The following is a 21,770-nucleotide window of genomic DNA, read 5'->3' as shown; positions in this document are numbered from 1 at the left end:
TACTTACAAAGCAAGACAACCTAATATTCTGTGTCTTTGAAAACCTGATCCTCATCTGAGTTCCCTCCAGGTGTGCTTTCAGTGCTTCTGGAGTTATTAACAGGGAAAAATGGTCATTATACAAAGTGTGTGTGTGTGTGTGTGTGTGTGTGTGTGTGTGTGTGTGCTTGTTGACGGTGAAAGGGGATAACTGGCTTTTAAGTTTCTGTTCTATTCAGAATTGAAATCAGTGAAGATTATTATTTAGAACCATGCTTTTAAAATATATAATAGTTTGTCAAGGAAAAAATGCATATATATCAATGCCAATTTTAAGAAAAATGTTAAATGTGAAAACTGATTTAAAAGTTTTGGACAATATACAATGCTCATCCATTGCCATTTCTTAGAATCATTAAAAACGCGTCCCAGTAACAGTCTGGATCTGCTCTGTTAAACCAGGACAGGGGAGGTTCATGACGCGTAGGCTGTGTCTGTGAGCAGATTCGAGAGTCCTTTCCTTCAGGCAGGGATGTGTTTGGATGGGCCTCTGAGCCTCAGGAAGTAGAGTGTTTTGCAGATCTGTGACCATGGTGCTGAATTTACCTTCTGTTTTTTCTCTTTCATTGTTTCCCCTGATGTGGCTGCTGTGTTGACCACCCTCTGTATCTCTGCCGCTGAAATTTTTTCTTTCCATCATTAAGGAAACCTCCCAAGGTAAGCTCGGATGTGAAATTGGGCATGTGTACTGGCTTAGTGTGCAGAAATGTAGGGTCTTTAACTCATTGCAGTAACCCACATGTAAGAGCCTGGTGCCGTGGCGCCCTCCTGTAATCCCTTTGAAAGCTGAGGCAAGAGGATCACCCATTCAAGGCCAGCCTAAGACCTAAGGAACTTAGTGAGACCCTGTCTCAAAATAAAATATAGAAGGACTGAGGATGTGTCTCAGTGGTTAAGTGCCCCTCGGTTCAATCCCTAGTTCCAAAAAAACAAAACACATAAACAAACAAACAAACAAAAATTCCAAAAACAAAAATCAACATATGCTACCTACCTGTCTTCTTAGGAAGAAAAAAATAGCATTCTAATTAAAACTAAAGCCATGAGCAGACAACTCATGCTGATAATAGCGCCCAGCTGGAGTGCCTGTCTACGCCACACATTCGTTCTCGGCAGGAGTGCCCTAGTCCTCAGACTGGCCTCTCAGGTGCTTGTTGTGTTTTTTTGATGAGGACAGAGGGTCAGCAAGATTCTCAGGGTGAGTGGGCGGGGACCAGAAGGCAGAAGGACAGAAACAGCATCTCAGAAGGAGAGCGTGTTAATGGTGATATTGACGGGGCAGGCTTTCCTTTCTGTGCCCTGCTAAGAATCGCTAATATCTTCAGAGGTGACCAGCATCTGAGTGATTCAAGGTTGATTTTGTTGCCAGTGAGCATTCTGTTGAATTTCAGAAGGACACTTGGCACCAAAAATAAGAAGTGTGACCAGAGCCCAGCCCATGATGCTGATGAGGGCCATAGTTCTGGAGATGAGATTAGGACAGGCTATTCCTACACATGATGAGTGGTCAGAGTCTAAGAGTGCTGGGTGAGGGCGTGGGATCCAGACAGGCAAGGCTTACTTTCCCTTGGGTTATGAAGGAAAATTCAGTTTATAGCTCTTAGATTATGGAAACCCACTAAAATGCTATTTCATGCTTTGTACTTATTAAAGGCAACTTAGGGGAATTATCTTTGGCATTAAGTCTTTCAACTCCAGCAAGGAAGGTATGCCTTGAACAAATGCTCTGAGATGCATTAAGAAAGAGGAAATATGTTGTTATAGAAGTATGCACCAGGCAGGCATGCTGTCCAAGTCTGGGGACCAGTATAAATTCTTCCTGAGTTGATAGGAATATTATCCATGAAATTTGCAACCTAGAGAATATCTTTATTTCTGATAGATGCATGCCCCTTATGTAGCCCTTCTTTCCCTTACCACTGGTTCCCAGAAATTTCAAAACATACCATCAATCTCATGATATATTGACTTCTTTCCCCACGGGGGCTGGAGGGGCGGGGGAGCAGGAAAATACTGAACAATTCCATATACTGCTGCTTAGTGAAGAAGAAGAACTGAAATTGAAAAGAGGCACAAAATTGTTTTTGCGAGATCACTATCACGTTACACACAGAAGTGTTCTGGTGACTTTCTATCCTGTGGCTAGCAACCTCCGTTTTGCTAAGTGTTCTTGTCAAGAGTTTCTAAGAAGTGTCACAAAATTTTCAAGATGAAATTAATGTTCCGTTGTCATGTTAATATAGCTTTTAAATATTTAATACATACAAAATATGTGTATTTTAAGTATATATATGTAGACATGCACTATAAGGCACATCTGGAAAGAATAAAGATCGATTTGAATTCAAATACATGATGCGATAGAATAACATTTAAAATGACACAGGATGTTGCAAACAAACAGGAAAGGAACGATGCTTTTGACCATGCTTATAGAAGAATGGAATTTGTGCTGGTGCTGGTGGTGCATGCCAGTAGCCCCTGCTCCCCGGGAAACTGAGGCAGGAGGATCACTTGAGCCAGGACTTTGGGGCCTGGGCAACACAGACCCCCAACTCAAAAAAATTTTTTTTTAAATTTATTTAAAACAATGTGATTTTGGCATGAATAATCAGCAAAGACATCAGAAAAGACAGGATTATTTGATCTAACAAATAATTATTCCAGGCAGGGACAGTTGCTGCACAGATTAGACTCAATCTTGGCCTTCTAATGGAGGTAGGAATACATGCCCACGATAATAGAAAATCAATTGTATTAAAAGCCACAGAGACAAAATATGTGTGAAATTCATAGGATGAAAGTTCTTGTTCTGACTTTTACAGTGAGAAATGACAAATTAAGAGCCAGGCACAGTGGTACACATCTGTAATCTCAGCAATTTGGGAGGCTGAAGCAGGAGGATTGCAAGTTCTAGACCAGCCTCAGTAGCTTAGTGCAGCCCTGAGTAATTTAGCAAGACCCTGTCTCAAAATAAAATAATAAAAGGGATGAGGGTGTGGCTCAGTGGGTAAGCACCCTTGGGTTCAATCCCCAATACCAAAAAAAATAAAATAAAATAAAATAAAAAATGACAAATTAGATTAGGTAATCAGTGTCACCTCTCCTACTGGAAGGATTATTAGAAGTAGAGAAATTGTTTAAAAACCTGTGCTTAATGGCATTGGAGATTTTCTAAATTTAGTGAAGAATTACTAGATGAAGTTCTAAAAGGAAGTAAAAATTTGGATGAACATAGTATTTTGGGTTGTGTTTTTCAAAGGAATAAATGATTTCTAGCCACAGCAGTTTTGCCAACAGTTATGTGAGACCCGGGGGGACTGAAGTGTTAGAGTCCATGTCCTGCCAGAGTGGGGTCCTTGGTAATCTCCCTGTTCTTTTGGTTGATAAAATGGATTGAGATTCAGACTTGGGTTATGAATGAGAAATAAAAGTAAATCAGCCCTCACATGGATTGCCAAGGAGCTGTAAGTTATTTGTGTGATCCAGGAAATCTCACGCTGTAAAATTGGATCAAAGTTCATCTAAATTTTCACTTCCTTCTAGAACTTCATCTAGTAATACTTCACTACCAGATGCAGGTGCCCACAAGTACTGAGAGAAGCAGGTATAACCCTAAGTCATTCAGGATTCCACAAACATTTTTAAAAGTACAGTATCTGGGGCTGGGGTTGTGGCTCAGTGGTAGAGTGCTTGCCTAGCACATGTGAGGCCCTGGGCTCAATCCTCAGCACCACATGAAAATAAGTAAAAATAAATAAATAAATGTATCGTGTTCAACTACAACTAAAAAATACATATTAAAAAAAATAATGTCTGGGACTGAGGGTTTTGCTCAAAGGTAGAGCACTTGCATAGCATACGTGAGACCCTGAGTTCATTCCCCAGCACCCCCCCCCCCACACACACACACAAAGAGCAATATCCAGCACAAAACCAAAGATAAAGAAGATGTATGACAAAATAATGTGACATAAAACAAGAGCTAGCAGAAAAATAAAAAGTAGAAATACTTTTTATACTTTACCTCAAATGTTCAAATGAATAGACACAGACTTTAAAATAGATATACTTATTATGTTTAAGGAGATAAAACAATAGATTGAAGAATGTTCAAGAGAACTAAAAATTATACAAACGTTTGGAAAACAACCCAATAGAAATTCTCAATCCGAAAAACCCAAAATCAAAATTAAGGACTTATTATTAGGGTTTAACAGCAAGTAACTCCAGCTGAAGAGAGAATTAAATAACTGGAAGGTAAGTTGGCAGAAAATATTAAAATGTTAAAACAAATGGTGTGGGAACAACTAGATATCCACATAAAAGAAGTAAACACAAACCTTACATTCCTCATAAAAATTAACTCAAAGTGGATCATAGATCTAAATATAAAATGCAAAAATTATGACACTTCTAGAAGATAACAAAAGAGAAAATTTAGTTGATCCTGGGTTTGGTGATGATCATTTAGACAGAATGTCAAAAGCATGTTCTATGGGAGCAAAACTAATAAGTGGAACTTGATTGAAAGTAAACACTCCTCTGCCAAAGACATTGAGAGAGTGAAAACAATCTACAAACTAAAAAAATTTTGTAAAACACACCTGATAAAGGACTTATATACAATGAACTTTTAAAGCTCAGCAGTAAGAAAACAACAACTTGATTTAAAAATGAGCCAAAGATCTGAATAGACATCTCACCAAAGAATACTTACAGGTGGCACATAAATGTGTAACAATATGTTCAACATCATAGAGAGAAATGCACATTAAAACAATGAGATGTCACTACCTGCCTATTAAAATGACTAAAATCGAAAAATCTGACAGCATCCAAGCTGGAAGGGTATGGAGCATCGGGAACTCTGGTGAAAGTGACAAGTGACACAGCCGCTGCAGTTTCTTACGGAGCCAGCCGTATTCTCTTCATACAACCCAGCGTCACTTGAGTTATTTACCCAAATGAGATGAAGCATGTCTGTTCAAAATCCCACACAACAGCTTCAGTCCTATTTTTTAAAGCCTGGAAGCAACCAAGATGTCCTTCCGTAGGTGTAGGGTAAGCCAACACTAGAACTTCCATGCAATGGAATATTGCTCACTGATAAAAAGGAAATGAGCTCTCTATGTCCATGAACACACATGGAAGGGCCTTAAACGCGTGTGGCTAAGTGAAAGAGCCAGTCTGAAAAGGCTGTACCATGTGCAGTTCCATCTCTGTGATCCTCTGGAAAAGGCAAAACTATACACTCATTAAAAAGACCAATGGTCCCCAAAGTCAGTACCCACAGCTCACGGGACCTGCTCCAGGACTGTTGAACCAACGGAGGAAGAGGAAGAGGACGAAAGGCAGGGAGGCAGCTGGGCCGGCTGGGGCAGGAGGACTCCCACCAGCACAGGAGAAAGAAGGTTCAAGTCCAGCAAGGTTATTAGTCCCTCCGCGATGGACGGAGCCACTTTGCCAGAGACCAGGCTGGAGAAAGCTTGCTGGGCTGAATCCATCCTCAGGAGGACCCAGCCACCTGGCTGGCCTGGGCCCTGATGATCCCTCTGTGCACGTCACCCTGGCCTGACCTGGAAGGGGTAGACTCACCATGTAGATCCTCTTGAGGTTGATTTGTGATTCTTCTTTAAATTTCTTTTTTTTTTTTAAGAGAGAGAGAATTTTTTGATATTTATTTTTTTTAGTTTTTGGCGGACACAACATCTTTGTTTGTATGTGGTGCTGAGGATCGAACCCAGGCGGCACGCATGCCAGGTGAGCGCGCTACCGCTTGAGCCACATCCCCAGCCCCTGATTTGTGATCTTTCCAAGGAACATTCACATAATCTGTTGGAACAGTTGTGGAAATTGTGTCGATAATCATGCGACTATGGCAGATAGTAGCCATCACCAAGCTGTGATGTGCACTTACTTCCTCTGTGATGGGTGAAGATTCAGCAGTTATCTAACAGTTGTTCTAAGTGCTGATGGGACTCATCCTGCTGTGGCAGGGGGAAGAGGAGGGAGAGCCACTGACAATGAAGAAGAGATCTGCTAGTTAACAGTGGGGCTGCCGACCGGGCGTGGAGGTGCACACCTGCCGGGTTCTGTTTTCGAGACTAAAAGGCTCAGGGGTCACTCCAGGTAAACTGGGCTGACTGGGCTGCACAAAATAACCCCACAAGAGACAAATACCCTTTTCTTTGGGGTCGCTGTGACGGCCCCTCTGACCTTAAGGGTCCACAGGAAGAGAGCGCGAGAGCATGCGCTGACCCCTTTTATTGAGGAGAAGCTATTCAAATGAGGCAAGGGGTCAGGTTTCAGGGGGCTGAGTCTATATCTTCATGATGTCCACTGACAGCAGGTTGACTGACACCTGGGTAGGCCACACCCAAGGGCACAGTAAGAGAAGGGGACACAAGGCACTTCCATGGAACGTTCTATCCTAAACAGGGCAAGGGGTTGGATTACAAAGGAACAGGTGAGCATAGCTTCACCATGGGGCTGTAGCAAGGCACACCCATGCACGAGACACCGTCCCTCGAACCCAAGAAGGGGTGGGGAAAGCTCTGCCACATTTCTGTGACTGAGCGCCTCACGGCCCTGCTGGGGAGTGTGACTCAGTCACATGCAAGGTTGGTCTCCTACACACACCTGTAATCCCAGCAGCTGGGGAGGCTGAGGCTGGAGGATCACAAGTTCAAGTCCAGCCTCAGCTGGGCTTAGTAAGAGCCTGTCTTAAAATTTAAAAAAAGGGCTGGGGATGTAGCTCAGTTGTTAAGCACCTCTGGGTTCAATCCCCACTACCACACACACACACACACACACACACACAAAAAATCCTGCTGCTATGGCTGGGTTGAGAATCCTTATACTTCTCTCCAGTATAGGATTCTTTTGTTCCTGAGAGATATGTTTTCTAACTGTTGTATTGGCTTTTAAAAGCTAGACTTAAAACATTTTGTTTAATGTTTTGTGTAATATGCCTGTGTAATATTGCATGCCAAAATGAAAAGGGAAATTTAGACAAAGGTGTGTCGGTATAGGTCGTGTTCACCATATCCCAGGACTTTTCTCTTTGATAAGTATCCCATTTTATGAGGTTGTGCTCCTGCCTGGGGGAACATGTATTTCAGGCAGTGTGCATACCTTTTGATACTTTGACCAAAGGCACTTCCTGCAGTGTTTCTGGGAATGAGTTCTGCTTCCCTTAAGAAGAAGAAGAAAAGGTTTTGGGCCAAACATGGAGATGCCTGCTCCATTCCTCTTCTGTAGTTAAAGACAATAAGGAACCTTTGCCATGTAATTGTCAAGAGTTGAAGTAGGTGTGTCCTTCCTGCTCCCTGTGACTGCAGAAGTAATCCAAGGTTTCTGTCCTAGAGGCCCAAGAGATAGAGGGAAATGGCTGCTCAGTTTATCTACCTTCAGATCAGCTTGGGATTTTGGCAGGAAGTGGCACAGAGGGAGCAGGGGAGATTCTTTGTTGGGTGTAAAGGGTAAGTCAGGGGGTGAGAAGGCAGAGTTTTGAGGAAAATGTAAATATCTGCAAAATCACTTTGTTTAGAATCATTTTAACCCAGTTTATTCATTTTTAAACTCATGATTTTTTTTTTTCAATCTTGTGAATTCAATTTTTGATATTTTCCATACTGGGGGATTGAACCCAAGACTCTTTACCACTGAACTACACCCCTAGTCCTTTTTGTTTTTATTTTGAGACAGGGTCTTGAAAGTTGCCCAGGCTGACCCTGAGCCTGTGATCCTGCTGCCACCGCCTCCCCAGTCCCCAGGAGTTTCTGCTCGCCAGAACTCTTCACGCATCGGGGTCCAAGGGGCAGAGGACAGAGCATGATAGAGTCCCAGGACTACAGTGTGCTCCAGCAGGGTTTTCCCTTTCTTTTATTTGTAAGTGGGTTAGAACCTGCTCCACCTCAAGGTGTTTGATCCTGCTGTTATGTGTCTACTTTGTTGACACAATTGGGAGCTGAAGATATTAACAACAGAGCAAAATAAACTTGCCCCTTCCCCAAGGCCTCATCCTCCCGAAGGCCGCATCCTTTAAGGAGATTCACCCTGTACACCCGAAACCTGCCTTTGCAAAACTTGCTCAGAGAGCAAGGGCAGCCCGGCCCAGCTCTGCCTGCTGAGCTGTGGGTGTTCAGTCTGCTCTCGGTCTTGACTGCCCTCCCTCTCTGTTTTGCTGATTGAATTTCCGACAACAAAGCACCAGGCCTCTCGGGAAGCAAATTCTGGACGTGCACCATTCAGTGCAGCAGCCGTTTAGCCCCATGTGGCTCTGAGGCCTGCGATATGTGCCTGGTGAGAAATGAGATGTGTGGTGAATGTGAAGCCCACGCCAGATTTCTAAAACTTGCTCCAGGGGAGAAACTTTGAACGTTAGAGAAATATTTTGGATATACTGGGTTAAGTGAAATGTTATTAAAATCATTCTATCTCTTTACTTCCAATGTGTGTATGGGGACATTTTGAATGACATGTGGCTTGCATCATCTTCCTATTGTTCAGCTACTCGAGAGCAAACCCAGGGCTGGGATCAGAGGTTGTGCCAGCATCTGGCCTTCAGCTCTGCTGTTCCCTCGCCCCTGCCCCTGTGCCTGCCCAGGAGGGCCGCAGCCCGTGAACTGCGTGGTACCATAGCCTTGCCGATCTCGTTACTGATCCATTTGAGATTCGTTGAGTAGGCAAACAGTAAATGAGGACTTCTTGCGAGAGGTGTCGGGGAGGTCCTGGGGCTCAAGAGGCAGCTGGACTAGGAGTTTCTGCTCGCCAGAACTCTTAATGCAGTGAGGATGATCACTCATCGAGGTCCAAGGAACAGAGGGCAGATTATGGTAGATGTCCCTGGGCACAACTTCAGTCTGTTGCGACTTCAGAGGAAGAAAGAATTCGTAGCAACTCGGGAACTTCAGGAAGCCTTCCAAGCACAGGCAAGGTTTCCAAGAGCCGAATTTAGGACAGGAATCAAGATGGTAGTAAGGGACAGAAACAAGCCAGTAATTGATGTGTCAGGAACGCACTGCGCACTCTGGTTAGAGTACAAGGCAGGTGAAAGGGACAGTAGTGTCTTAAAAGCTGAGACAGCAGTAGCTTATGGAGGATTTTGGAGTCAGATCTTCAGCTGGTGGGCTATGAAGATCATTTAGGATTTTTGTATTGAAAAGTTACGTGATCAAAACCGCGCATGCAAGAAATTCGCCTGGCTGCAGGATGCAGGATAGACTGCCGAGTGGAACCATCTACCTTACAGTAGCTGCTTTGCACGAGCCAGCTTATGCTAGGCGATGCAGCAGTAACAACCTTAAACATTCAGTGGCTTGAGACCACAAAAGTCTATTCTCTGTTGTCACATGTCAGCTGAGGTTGACTGTGACTGTGCACCATGTGACTTTAGTCTGGGCTTCAGTCTCAAGGACAGTCCCTGACTAGGACTTGCTATATGATGGGGGTGGGGCACACCAGGTGGTGGCTGAAGGTAAAGCTGTTGCTCAGAACTGCCAGTCAGACTTTGCAACTGATTGGCCAGAGCAAGTCACAGGACCAAGCCTCTTATGAGTAGGGTCAGGAATTATATTCCCCCTCTTTACTCCAGGTACTAAAAGGTCACATGGCAATAGGTGGGAACAGGTGGTCCTCTACGGGACGGCAGTGAGTAATTTCGAACAGTGATATAATTTACCACACTTTGTCCTAAACCACATTTCAAAACATTTCCCAAGGTTTTATTTATTTTTGTAGGTGCTGTTTCTATCTTTGATGTTTCTCCGGGCTTACCTCCCTCTGCTTTCCTTGTGCCTGGCTGTGTCAGAGCCCATGTCTCCCTCATGGCTTTATGCCTATGGCTGCCTCTAGGTGCAGCCAGTGGGGTACCAGGTTCTCGGGTTATGAGTCCCAAAAGGAAAAGATTTCCATCTCCCTATCCAGAACAGCGAAAGCCTCCTGGACCCTGTAGAGTCCTGGAATCATCCCCCACAGAGTGACCTCCGTGACAGCTCCTTCTCGTGTGAGCGGACTGAGAGTCAATATTTACAGCCCCTGAGCTGCCTTCTTTAGGCTCTGGGGACCTGGGGCCTTGGATCAGCCCAGCTTCCTTCTCTCTGGCTGGGTGTGCTGACCTGGTCCAGAAGGGGAGATGGGCTCATGACGGAAGGTCTTGAGTGCATGCCCTAGACCGACCCAGGTATCCTTCATGGTAGGTAATGTCTGGGTGACTGAGTTTTATTTTTCTTTTATAATGAGCCTCAGTAGCCATTTGTCAGAGATGGTGGGTAGAATAATATAGTATTTGCTTAGACACTTGCCGCTTACCTTTTTGGCTGTTTGTTGAAGAAGGGATATTCTGTGTTTGAAAATATTCACATTACCTTTTGAATGTGCTGGTGGAGAAGTACTTTGAGTAGCTAGATTTTTGAGAAGTAATCAGAGCATGGAAGAATGAGAAATAACCACAGATTGTGCATTTGTGACAGCCCTCAGCTACCAGAGAGACAGATAATGCAAATGCTCAAGGAAGGATTAAACATGAAAGGCGTACAGTATTTGAAAGAGTCAGAATTGAGTCATTGCTTCGTTGCTTAAGCACCATTAGTTTACATGTACATAGTGTTAAATGGAAGCTCTGTTTTTATAATGTTGTCTAGAATCTGAGAGAACTCTTTCCTGTTTTCAAATTTATAAATGAATACAAGCATGGATGAGTTCTTTGAAGGGAATTTTCTCTGCACATTGAGGACTTCGAACCACATTCCAGAGCAGTAATTTCACAGCATAGTTGCCTGCTGAAGCTGTTGTGAATTCACTGAGTTCAGGATGATGCCAGTTTGCTGTGAATCTCTGAGATGCATTGACACCTTCGCAGTCGGGCAGTGTCGACTGTGTAACCCAAGACATTGTTTGGTTTGTAGATAGAGACATATATAAAGGAAATGATTAATGACATCACAGAAAGACAGCAGTTACTTGACAGATTATCAACAGGAAGGTAGGTCTGTCAATAGAGCTAACTAGCAGCAAGGGTGATGGCCCTGGCGCTCCTTCTCTGTGGCCCTTGGCAGACACGTTCCCACAGGCCAGAGTCTGTGCTGCCTGAGTGACATTTGCCAACAGCCGCGGGTCAGACAGTCCCGAGATGGGCAGGTTTTTGGTGTGGGGCTTCCTGTGTGATTTCAGTCCAGCTTTTCCATGGTGAGTGAAGTGCAGCTCTTCATTGTTAAACGACTCTTCACGTCTCAGATGTTAGGGGAAAGAGATGGAAATGAGACGAGTATTGAAGCATGGCATTAGAAGGGAAATTTCAAGGGGAAATGAAACATAGTGCGTTCATTGTCTTGTAAGTGTAGTCTTGCAGATCGACAGTGGAGAAGAAACCACAAAACAGGACATTGACGAACCAGTATCCCTACAACTGGAGAAAGGGGGATTTGCAGGGAGATCTCGGCAGAGCTTTCCAAGTGGAGAGTGGGAGAGCGAGCAGCAAGCGGCAGCTGGGTCCGCAGATGGGGACAGTGGGCCCCTTGTTCAGAGAGGATGGGGACAGTGTAGAGGAGAGAGATGCTCCTTCACAGAGCAGGGCGAGGCCTCAGGGCAGACGCATCCTCCAGGGAAGCCCCTTGAATTTTGGATTCAGGAGCCGGGAAGTGCGTGTGTTGCATGGATATTTTGACGCAGAACTAAACAGTCTGTAACAACTCTTCTTTTTTCTTTGCCAGTTCACTTTTCTCTGTGTATTTAATCCAGTAAATACAGAGCACCTACCTACTGTGTCCTGCACAGTCGCTGGCTCAGGAAACCTCCCAGCTGGGTGAGCGGGCGAAGCCCTTAGGCTGGTGGTGCCTAAGGAATGCCCGCGGGCGGCGGCTGTGGAGGAGGCCTGGCGGTTGATGTTAGTGTGGGTAGGGGTGCAGGCGCCCCCTGAGCTGAGCTCCGTGCCGAGGATTGTATTAGGCGTTTTGCTTAAGTTCCCACAATCCCCTCTTCTTGTGCTGCGTGCACTTCTCCAGGTCGGTAAGTGTGTATTGGGTGGTGCAGCTGTTGGCCAAGGTAGCACAGAGAAGGGGAGAATTACTCGACAGCGGAAGTCAAAGAGGTGTTGGAGGAGGTGGCGTTTGGAAAACAAGTTTTTGTCCTCTAGGAACTAATACAAGGTACAAGGGTGAGGTACGCCTCGCTGGCCAGGGAGGTGACAGGTAGAAGAAAGGGATTGCACAGTTCTCCAGTTTCTCATTTTCTCCTTCAGCGTCTCACTGCGCTCAGTATACCTGGAGGAGTTCGTGGTCAGTGGTGGGGCCCAGTGACCTGTGGGGGTGGCTGACCAGAGAGACATATTCAGATGAATGGGCGGCTTGCGCCTGTGTTTTGGGCAAAGCACTGAGACCCAGTGAACACAAATACTGACTACAGGGGACACCAGTCTTTTCACTCGTGTAGCAGAAGTGACCTCTTCAAGTCTGGCCAGGCCCCTGAGGATTTGCACTCACTGCTCTGTGCTGTTATTTGAAGCAGTGATTATATGTGAAAATACAGTTTTACAGGATTAATTCAGAGGTAATTCATCAGCAAGTTCCTCTAAGGTGTAAATTCTCAGAGTACTTTTGTTTGGCATAATAGTGAAAGATTAGGAAAACCAAGACTTTGTCCTCTAGGAACTAATAACGTAGAACAAAGGGAATCTTACGTAGATGTGTACATATACACACACGTTCACACACACATGAAATCTTGTCAGGCAGGTATGGGATCCAGAGTAATAAGAAGCAGTATCCTTAAATAAAGTTTTCATAAGGGAGTGACATTTGAGAGGACATTGGAAGAGTTTAATGAAGAAAGCAGTTGACACAGGACTCACTGCAGAAATCTGATGTGTCTATTCAAAGTGTTTCTTCACATCAAATGAAGCTATATGGACCTGAGTATTAGCTTAACCACACTGTGCCTGGGAAGATGCGGGAGGTACTGAAGTAGCTTTAGAAACAACATGTGCATCTTCAGGAATAATGCTTTGCTGTTTTGTCTTCCTCGCTAGATCGTAAGCAACTAGAGGACACGAAACATAACTAGGAACATCTCTGAGTTCCCTCTAGCAAAAAAAAAAAAAAAAAAAAAAAAAACCGAAAGAGGTGGCAAGCGGGTGTTTGCAGATTGCTTTCTAGAAGAAGCATTTTGCACGTGGAGAACACAGGAAAGCATAGAGCTAGGAAGGGATTCTTGGAAGGGCACAGAGGTGACACCATTGGAAGTGCCTTTGCTTTTGTTTTTTAGGGACCAGAAAAACAATTATAGGTGATGTTCCTTAGAATGCCCGTGCCTTCTACTCCTCCAGGAAACATAGAAGATACTGCTTCCATATATTTAAATTGTAAATTGAATTTTGCTGAAAAGAGTGGAATTTGACTCTGGTGCATCCTGCTCGTGAGTGCTGGGGCTCCATTGCCACAGAGTGTCACTCAACACGTGTCTTATTAAATGCCGTTTTGGTAACTTTACTAGGTGTTCAGTGGTTCACGTGCATGCTCACGTTGTTAAGAGGCAGACGGAGGTGCAGCAGGTGTGTGGCAAGCTCCAGGGAATTAAACGCTGGCCAGAGCCTTCACCTGAGTGGAGGCAGCAGCGGGATTCTGAGACGGTGGGGTGGAATTTTGTTGAAAACAAGGACAACAGTGGCTCTCAGGTTGTAAGGAGGACTGGAGAACAGCTGTAGCTCTGGCTTTTTGCTAGTTGGGGAGGTGTGAAGCCCTTTACAGAAAGTGTTCTAGGGTGATGGTGGGGTTGCTGGGGGTGGGGCTCAGAGCAAAAGGTCTCGCCTAGCAGTCGTGAGGCACTGGGTTCGATCCTCAGCACCACATAAAAACTAAGCAAAGGTGTTGTGTCCACCTGCAACTAAAGAATAGATGTTTAAAAAGAAAAAAGTGTTCTCACAATGTTGGTCGGTGTGGGTGAATTATAAAACTTAGACGTGGTTTCCAGTTTGATTTTTTCCTTAGTCATATGCATTAAGAAATCCTCCATCTCTCACTGTCCAGTCCAGATGCTAGTGACTTGTAATGAATAACTAAATAGATATTGAGGAATTCCAATGAAATGAGTTAGAGTCTTAAAATAACACGTTTCTCTAATATAATGTGGTGACTTTGGAAAAAAATTCTTGAAGTGAACAAAAAGGAATAACTCTTAAAAAACCGATTTTATGTCTTTTGAAATGTCAATGGATGTTGAATTAGAAAATCAAGACTACCGTAAGACCTGAGAAAATCATGTCTCCTTATGTGTCATTCAATTCTAATTAAATTTTGGCTATGAAAAAAAAAAGGATAATCATTTGTGAATAATTTAGTGTATCAACAAGATTGCAAGGAAATGATCAGACTGCCTAAGACAAAGAAGTTTTCCAAAACATCTTTAAAATTGCCCTAGAATTGGTCGTGACAAGTGATTTTTCTGGTGACAGTCAGTTGCCATAATTCCTGGGCAGAGTACAGACTACGCGTGATGGGGCCGTACTTGTTTGTCCACTGCAACCAGGGCGTGCTGGTGCCAGAGAGGACCCCAGTGCTGATCTAGTGACTGAACCCATGTTTGACCATCGAAGGAACCCAGATCCCCCAAAACTTACATCTGAAAGTCCATCCTGTGTCTTGCACTTGTGCTTATTCACAGAGTTCGCACTTGTGTTCCATGCTCTTTTCTGTGTTATTAGTTGAAAAATATATATATATACAGGGCTGGGGCTAGGGCTCAGTGGCACAGCGCTTGCCTGGCATGTGTGAGGCACTGGGTTCGATTCTCGGCACTGCATATAAATAAATGAATAAAATAAAAGTTCATCAACATCTAAAAAATATTTAAAAAGAAAAAACAATAGAAAAATATATGCACAGTGACTGGTCTGGACAGGACGTTGTCAGGCATGGTGAGGTACACAGACCACAAAGTAGCTCACCATTAGAGTGGGACCCACATAGCTGAGGCACAGAAGGGACCCTGTGTGCATGAGTGCCACGGGAGCTACAAAGTGCCGTCTCAGGCCTCATGTGGAAGTAAGGTTGGGAATTACTACTAGCTGAAGCGTTAAAAAAAAAAAAAAAGATTTTTCTTAATTATTTACTTTGAGGAGTTTTAGGGAAATAACTCACATCCCCAGGCTTTGGCTTGCTTTCTTATAAACACTAAAATAATAACCTATACGACTTGACTGGTTTGAGGGATTGCCAGGCTAAAATGCCTGTTTTCAGGAATTTTGAAATTCAAGACATCCTCAGCTAGAGAGGTTGATATTTGGCCCACAAAGAACAGTTGCCTTCTCATACATTGGGGTCCTTTGTGGGTTTTTAATATTTGGATTTTATGCAGCACAGGCTTAAAATGAAATTTTCATCTTTTTATTAGAAAAAGCAACTTTAAGCAATCAACTGTTAGAAAAAAAGGAAATTGTCACAGAATTGGCAATGATTCCTACAGGAAGACCCACAGCATCTGGGGTGGATTTCATTTCATTTTAAACAGCCTCACCGCAAACATAAATTCGGAGCTCTCTAATCGTCAGTATCCAGTTAGTCATGGACCCTGGGGTAGTGGTTCACACCTGGAGTCCCAGCAACTTGGGAGGCTGATGCAGGAGGATCTCAAGTTTGAGGCCAGCAATTTAGAGAGGTCCTCTCATAAAAATAAAAAGGGCTGGGATGTAGCTCAGTGATCGCATGCTTCTGGGTTCAATCCCTAATACCACACCACAAAAGATTAAGATAGGCAGGCATGGAAACTTAATATATGGGAAATAAATAATTATTTTTCTCTCATCACTCCCTCTCCCCACCCCCCTCTCTTTCTCTTTCTCTTTGTGTTACAAGGGGTCCTGCTAAGTTTCCCAAGGTGACCTTGAACTTGAGGTCCTCCTGCCTCAGCCTCCCCAGTCACTGGGTTTAAAGGTGTGCACCACTACACTTGGATGATTAATCTCCTTTTATATAAGCAACTAATAAATAAATTCATAGAGATTCCAGAGAGCAACAGTATAAAGATACTTAAATATTGGAAAGTAGCCTCTGTTGACCATTTCAAGTAAAGTAAGGGGAGTTGGCGTGGGTCAAAGGGACAGGAAAAGGCCCTGGGATGACAGGTATTACGAGGTCCATTAAAGGGAGGTTGTGGGGACTCCTTTTCTGGAAGACAGATCTGCATCCCCTGGGAGAAGGGTTGAAGCTCAGTCCTGCTCAGGGCAGGACGTTTAGCTGGACTATGCCTGGGTGTAGAAAAGCCAGGAATGCAGTCAATGTTCCGCAGTCCGTTGGCCAAACAGTTGTTTCATACTGTTCATTTGAACTTGGGTATCATAAGGCCAGAGTGAATGTTTGTGTAGGTATCCAAACTGAATTTGAATCTGGGGTTCATGATGTCAATTGGATGCAGTTTTATAATTAAGTCAGTTGTAAAAGCATTAAAATAAAGTAGGTGGAGTGGTGAAATCGTGGGAGTGTAATTCAGTCTTTTATGACGTAAAACACTTTGCTTCCTTGCAAAGTTTTGGTGCCATTGATCATTAGACAAGTAATAATTCTAAAGCAACTACTATGAGCAGTGCAGACTTCAAAGATGAGTTAGATATGGCTCCTGCCCCCATAAGGGCCATATTGAGAAACATTAGTTTTAAGGCATGTAATATGTATTCCCCGCAAAAGGGTATCTTCACCAAACCAGGGAAATCGAAACAGCCCAACCATCAAATGGATTTTCTTTACTGGTGAACTTTTCAGAGCTCTTAATGTTAAGAACTGCATTGAGAATTCCAACAGAGTAACATGTGCACCATTTCCGATGAGTTAATGTTTTTTCCCGTGGACTATCCCACGAAACGACCACTCCTTGGAACACACTTTGGGCAACAGTGCTCTGAGCATTTGATAATGATGCTGGAACCCAGGTGGTGGTACTGTGCGTGGAAATGGTGGTTGGGAGGGAGAAGCATCAGTTGCCCTGGTGTAGAGTAGACGCTCAGTAGCTGTTTGGGAAGTTAACACATGCAAAGGTGAATTATCCAGGACGGTGGGTGTGGGGAGTTTTCAGCTTCACTATGGAGAAACAATTGGTTTAAATGAACGTTTATCATTGTAGTCTTACTTAAGAAGCCTGGAAATATCCAGCCAAAGGTTTTAGCAGACACTAGGACTACACTTGGAAGAGAGTTATTGGAGGTTTTTGTGTTTGTGTGTGTGTGTGTGTGTGTGTGTGTGTGTATTAAATCTGGCTAAGGTGTCTGGGTTTTGGGTTCTGGACATGCAGTTATATTCACATACCAGCTACTCTCCTATGGGAAGGGATGTTGAGCGGCACCTCACCCGCTGAGGTGTCCAGGAGATGCAGCGGGCACCTGCTCATCTTCAATAGTGCATTATTATTGTCATCATCATTATTATTATTTGAAGCCAGATTTACTCATAAAGAGTTAATTTTCAAGTTTGATGTTTTTTCTCCCACTCAGGTATTTGCCTTTGATTATTGCTTTTGGTCCATGGATGAGTCTAACACCTCAAAATATGCCGGTAAGTGGGCCCTTGCACCTGGTCCTCTGGCTTTTCTTCCCTCCTATCTGTTTTCTCTAATGATGTCTGGAATTTTGTTCCCCCATATGATTCACACCTACTCTTTCAAATTCTAGCACTCGGGCTTAGAAGGCAGTAGATCTGTTTTCAAGCCCTGGCTTTGCCCTGCACTTGCCGAGCAGCCTTGGAGGTAAACGTCCAGTTCGTCACCTGTAAAGGGGCAGCACTGTCTTCAGCACTGGGGATAACAGGGAGCCACCGTGGGTGTTCTGTGGTGGGTTTCACCGACACTGGCTTTCAGCAACCCCTGCCCTCTCTGCGTGTGTGGGCAAAGCACAGGGGCTGCTGGTTTCCTGGACCCACTCAGGTCCCAAGCGATGCAGTCCCTCCCTGGTCACAGGGACAGAATTCCATGCTCCTCAGGGAAAGGCTGCCCCAACTCCACTTGCACAGCCATTGACGTGTTCATCCCATTCCATGTGGCACTCCCGCCTGCTGCTGTGTTACACGACTGGTGACCCTGGTGAATCTTGGCCCTGCTAGGCATCCGTCACATTTGCTTTAATTAGGGAGGGAAGCATTTGTTTTGGTGAAGAAAGTCATTGGTTCCTTTCCTTCTAATTGTGTCCGTAACTATTTTTATGTAACTTTTAATTGACAGAGGTTGCATCTATTTTTCACTTACCGCATGATGTTTTGAAATATATATATATATGTAGTGAGGAACACCTAAATCAAGGTGACTATGATTCTCTCACATATTTTCCTTGCCACCTAAAGCAAACTTGTTGAGAAATTATTTGACGTATAATATTTTCAAATATCAATCATCACGAACCAGGAAGATTCCTTCTGTTAGCCTGTCCAAACTTCATTCCTGCAATTTCAGCAATGTATTTTATTAAAACAGTGCTTAATGTTGGTTGTGATTGTCTTTTTTTTTTTTAAATCATCCTTTTGGGATTTTAGATAATGAATTCTATAGAGTGTGGAGTCTTAACTGGTAGCACTATGTGTATTTTTGTTCTGGATGTGTGCTTTTAGATTTAAATCGACTCAAGTAAAATATTTCCTACAGTTGCAGAGACAAATGGGGGCAAGTGCTATAGTCACGCAGAGCCCAGTGTCTCTCCCTGTCCAGTTGCGGTTGTCCACGATGCGGCCAGACACCTCTGCCTCGGCTGGAGCTTCTCCTGTGCAGTCCCCACATACTTTCCAGGGACGCTCATCACCTGGGGATCTATACTCCTTGGACTGCACTGAAGGTTCTTGGTCAGATAGGCCCAGCCTGCCCTCCCACGCTCTGGTTTGTGACCTCCCACCACCAGTCTGTGCCTCAGCCTGGCCTCTCGTGTCAGTTCCTCTCATACAACCAGGAAGCCAGAACACCTCAGAATAATCCCTGAAGGATTCATGAAACCCCTGCTGTGCATGGAGCCCAGGGAGCCCTTGAGAAGTCTAAAGATATATGTGGAAGCAAAAGCAGTGCATTATCAAACAACATTTTTAGATAATATTGAAACTCTGCATTTTATAGGTTTTAAGCACCATGGAAAATCCAAAGAGAGATTGAATACGGACAGGTGGAAATTTACAGGGAACCATCATGAGGGGACTGACACTGAGTATAAAGGCTAAGCTGAGGAGGAAAACTGAGAAGTATCTGAGGGGCTGTGACGTCAGCCTGATTTAGCCTTTCCACCCTGTACTCTACTTCTCTGCATAATCATCGTCACTGTATGATGTATAGTCACAAGTGTCCATGCATCCTAATCTTGCACCCAAGACAGTTTAGTTATCACTGATTTTTAAGTAATACTGACATGATTTCTTTTTTGGAAAAGCTTCACCTAATGGTCACTCTCCACTTTTTTTTTTTTTTGCAAAAAATTGGGCATAAAAATCTTCAATGATCATGTGGTAAAATAAGGCATGCGTATTATGTTGGGCACCATAAATATGTAAAATTTTTACTTAGCAATTTAAAAAGGAAAAGTGAAACGTAAAGCTCAGTCAAAGGCAGGTGCAGAAGGCACCAGGTGAGGAGGTGATGTGGGATCAAGGCAGGCTCGGCGACTTGGAGATCAGACCAGGTTTGCATCTCAGGGCTTGTGCTTTGATTCTCTTGGACGATGAATTTCTTGGAGCTACCATTTCTTTTCTGTAAGATGAAAATGACTGCACCTGGGTTATAAGGTCGTGGTTGTGGTAAATAGGTGGCTTTGCTTGCTGTTTAGTGGAGGTACCCATAAATGATACTTCATCCCACTTTTCCATAAGGGAAGATGTAAAAAATGGGCTGAGCAGAAGCTGCATGGGGGGGGGGGATGCCGTGGGAGACCTATTTGTACATGTTGATCGAGGCCAGATAACAGGAAGTCCTGAAAGCTAAACTAAGAAGATGGTACTGATAAGGTAAAAAAACAAGGGCTGTTGGAGCCATGCGGTTAGAATCATGCTTCAGGAAGATAGTCTTCTTTCTTTTCTGCACCTGCTGGAATCACATCTTCCACGGTGGCCCACAGAGGCCATGTCAGCCTTCTGCAATGGGTCATTCATGTCCTAGCATAGAGGACAAACCTTTTCTTTTCTTTTTTTTTAAACTAGTCCTTAAGTACAGCTGATAAAATTCAATGGCGGGACTTAAAAGATTTCTGTAGCGCTTCATTACAAATAGCATGTTTGGGAATACGTCAAAAGACAGAGATGATTTCTCATGGGCTGAGAGCCTACATCTTACTGAATTTTTAACTATAGGATCACATCGATATTATGTTTCAGTTAAACCTGAACGAGGGTTTCTTGGCTCATAGAGAGAGAGAGACCCTTTGTATATTAACCAAAAAGTGAGATTCTTGGTTGCGTGTCGCTCAAGTTTTCATCCGCCATAAATGATCTGTCTAGTAAACGCACTAATAGTAGGTCAGTTGTTGGGTTTTTGTACTAATTCGATTTTCCTTCATTTAAAAAGAATTCAGTTTTTAGCAGTGAATGGACACATTAAGATAGAAGCTTCCATTCTCTGGTGGGAAACGGAGGAAACGGAAGGGGGAGCCCACATTTCCTGAAACCAACCTATTTGCCAGGCTCCCTGGATAATGGCATCATTGATATCGAACCCGGCCTCTCAAAGCCGCTCTCAAAACTGGGGAGGGAGAGGATGAGCGAGTGGACGGGGAGGGCCGTGGGAGGCCGGGGGAGGCCGGGGGGCGGGGGCGGGGGGGCGAGAGCTCTCCACGTTCATGTGGTGTGTGGAAATGCCGTGTTCCCGATCGTGCTGTTGGTTAAAAGCTAGAGCAAGAGCCTCTCCTCCGGTCTTCTCCATGCAGAAGCACACAGTCCCCTACTGCGTGGAGCCGCCAAGGAAATGGGCTTTTACACCAGACTGTGTGGTCAGTCCCGGCCCCACGCCCTCTGTCAGCATAAGGCACTGCCTCTCGCTGAGCTCTGCTTCCCCGTACGGTAACTGGAGGTAACAAGGCAATCTCCAGCGCATGGTCGCCCTCCCTTGATGTGCATTATCGTCGTCTCTTTGTGACAGTAGTAGCATCCGTACTTTGGAAAGAAAGAGCATTATACCGGGATTTAATGAGACCTGGTTTTATCACAAGCTGCTAGACTTTGGGCAAGATAACCTTTTTTTTTTTTTTTAAAGACAGAGTGAGAGATAGTGAGAGAGAATTTTTTTTTTTTTTAATATTTATTTTTTAGTTTTCGGCGGGCACAACATCTTTGTTTGTATGTGGTGCTGAGGATCGAACCCGGGCCGCACGCATGACAGGCGAGCGCGCTACCGCTTGAGCCACATCCCCAGCCCCTGGGCAAGATAACCTTTGCGGGTCTCTTTCTTCATCTGTGACCAGAGAAGATAGTGGTCTGGTATGATCTTAGATCCCTTCCAGCTTTCTGATTTAAAAAAAAAAAAAAAGAAAGAAACACATCAGAAATGGGCTCAGTGGCACATGCCTGTAATCCCAGTGACTCAGGAGGATCACAAATTCAAGGCCAACCTCAGCAACTTAGAAAGACCCTGTTGCAAAAAAATAAAAAAGGGCTGGGGATGTAGCTCGGTGGTAAAGTACTCCTGAGTTCAATCCCAGTACCAAAAAAAGGCGCGGGGTGCAGGGGGGACATTTTATGCAGACTGTCCAGCTGCGCCAGCGGACTTCTCAGAAGCAAATCAAAGCCTTTTTT

The 21,770-nt window shown here is 44.2% G+C and overlaps 1 protein-coding gene across 1 annotated transcript in view; it reads left to right on the top strand.

Moving 5' to 3' along the window:
• The window catches only part of Kif13a (kinesin family member 13A), a 180,770-nt gene that overhangs the window by 66,993 nt on the left and 92,007 nt on the right, over window positions 1–21,770 (top strand). The window contains 2 exon segments of the mRNA XM_071613715.1: window positions 684–696; window positions 17,516–17,576. Coding sequence (XP_071469816.1) covers window positions 684–696; window positions 17,516–17,576 — 74 coding nt within the window.

Source organism: Marmota flaviventris, chromosome 6 (assembly GCF_047511675.1).
Source record: "Marmota flaviventris isolate mMarFla1 chromosome 6, mMarFla1.hap1, whole genome shotgun sequence".
Lineage (NCBI taxonomy): Eukaryota > Metazoa > Chordata > Mammalia > Rodentia > Sciuridae > Marmota > Marmota flaviventris.
Note: the sequence above shows the minus strand (reverse complement) of the source record. Positions and strands in the feature narration are given on the sequence as shown.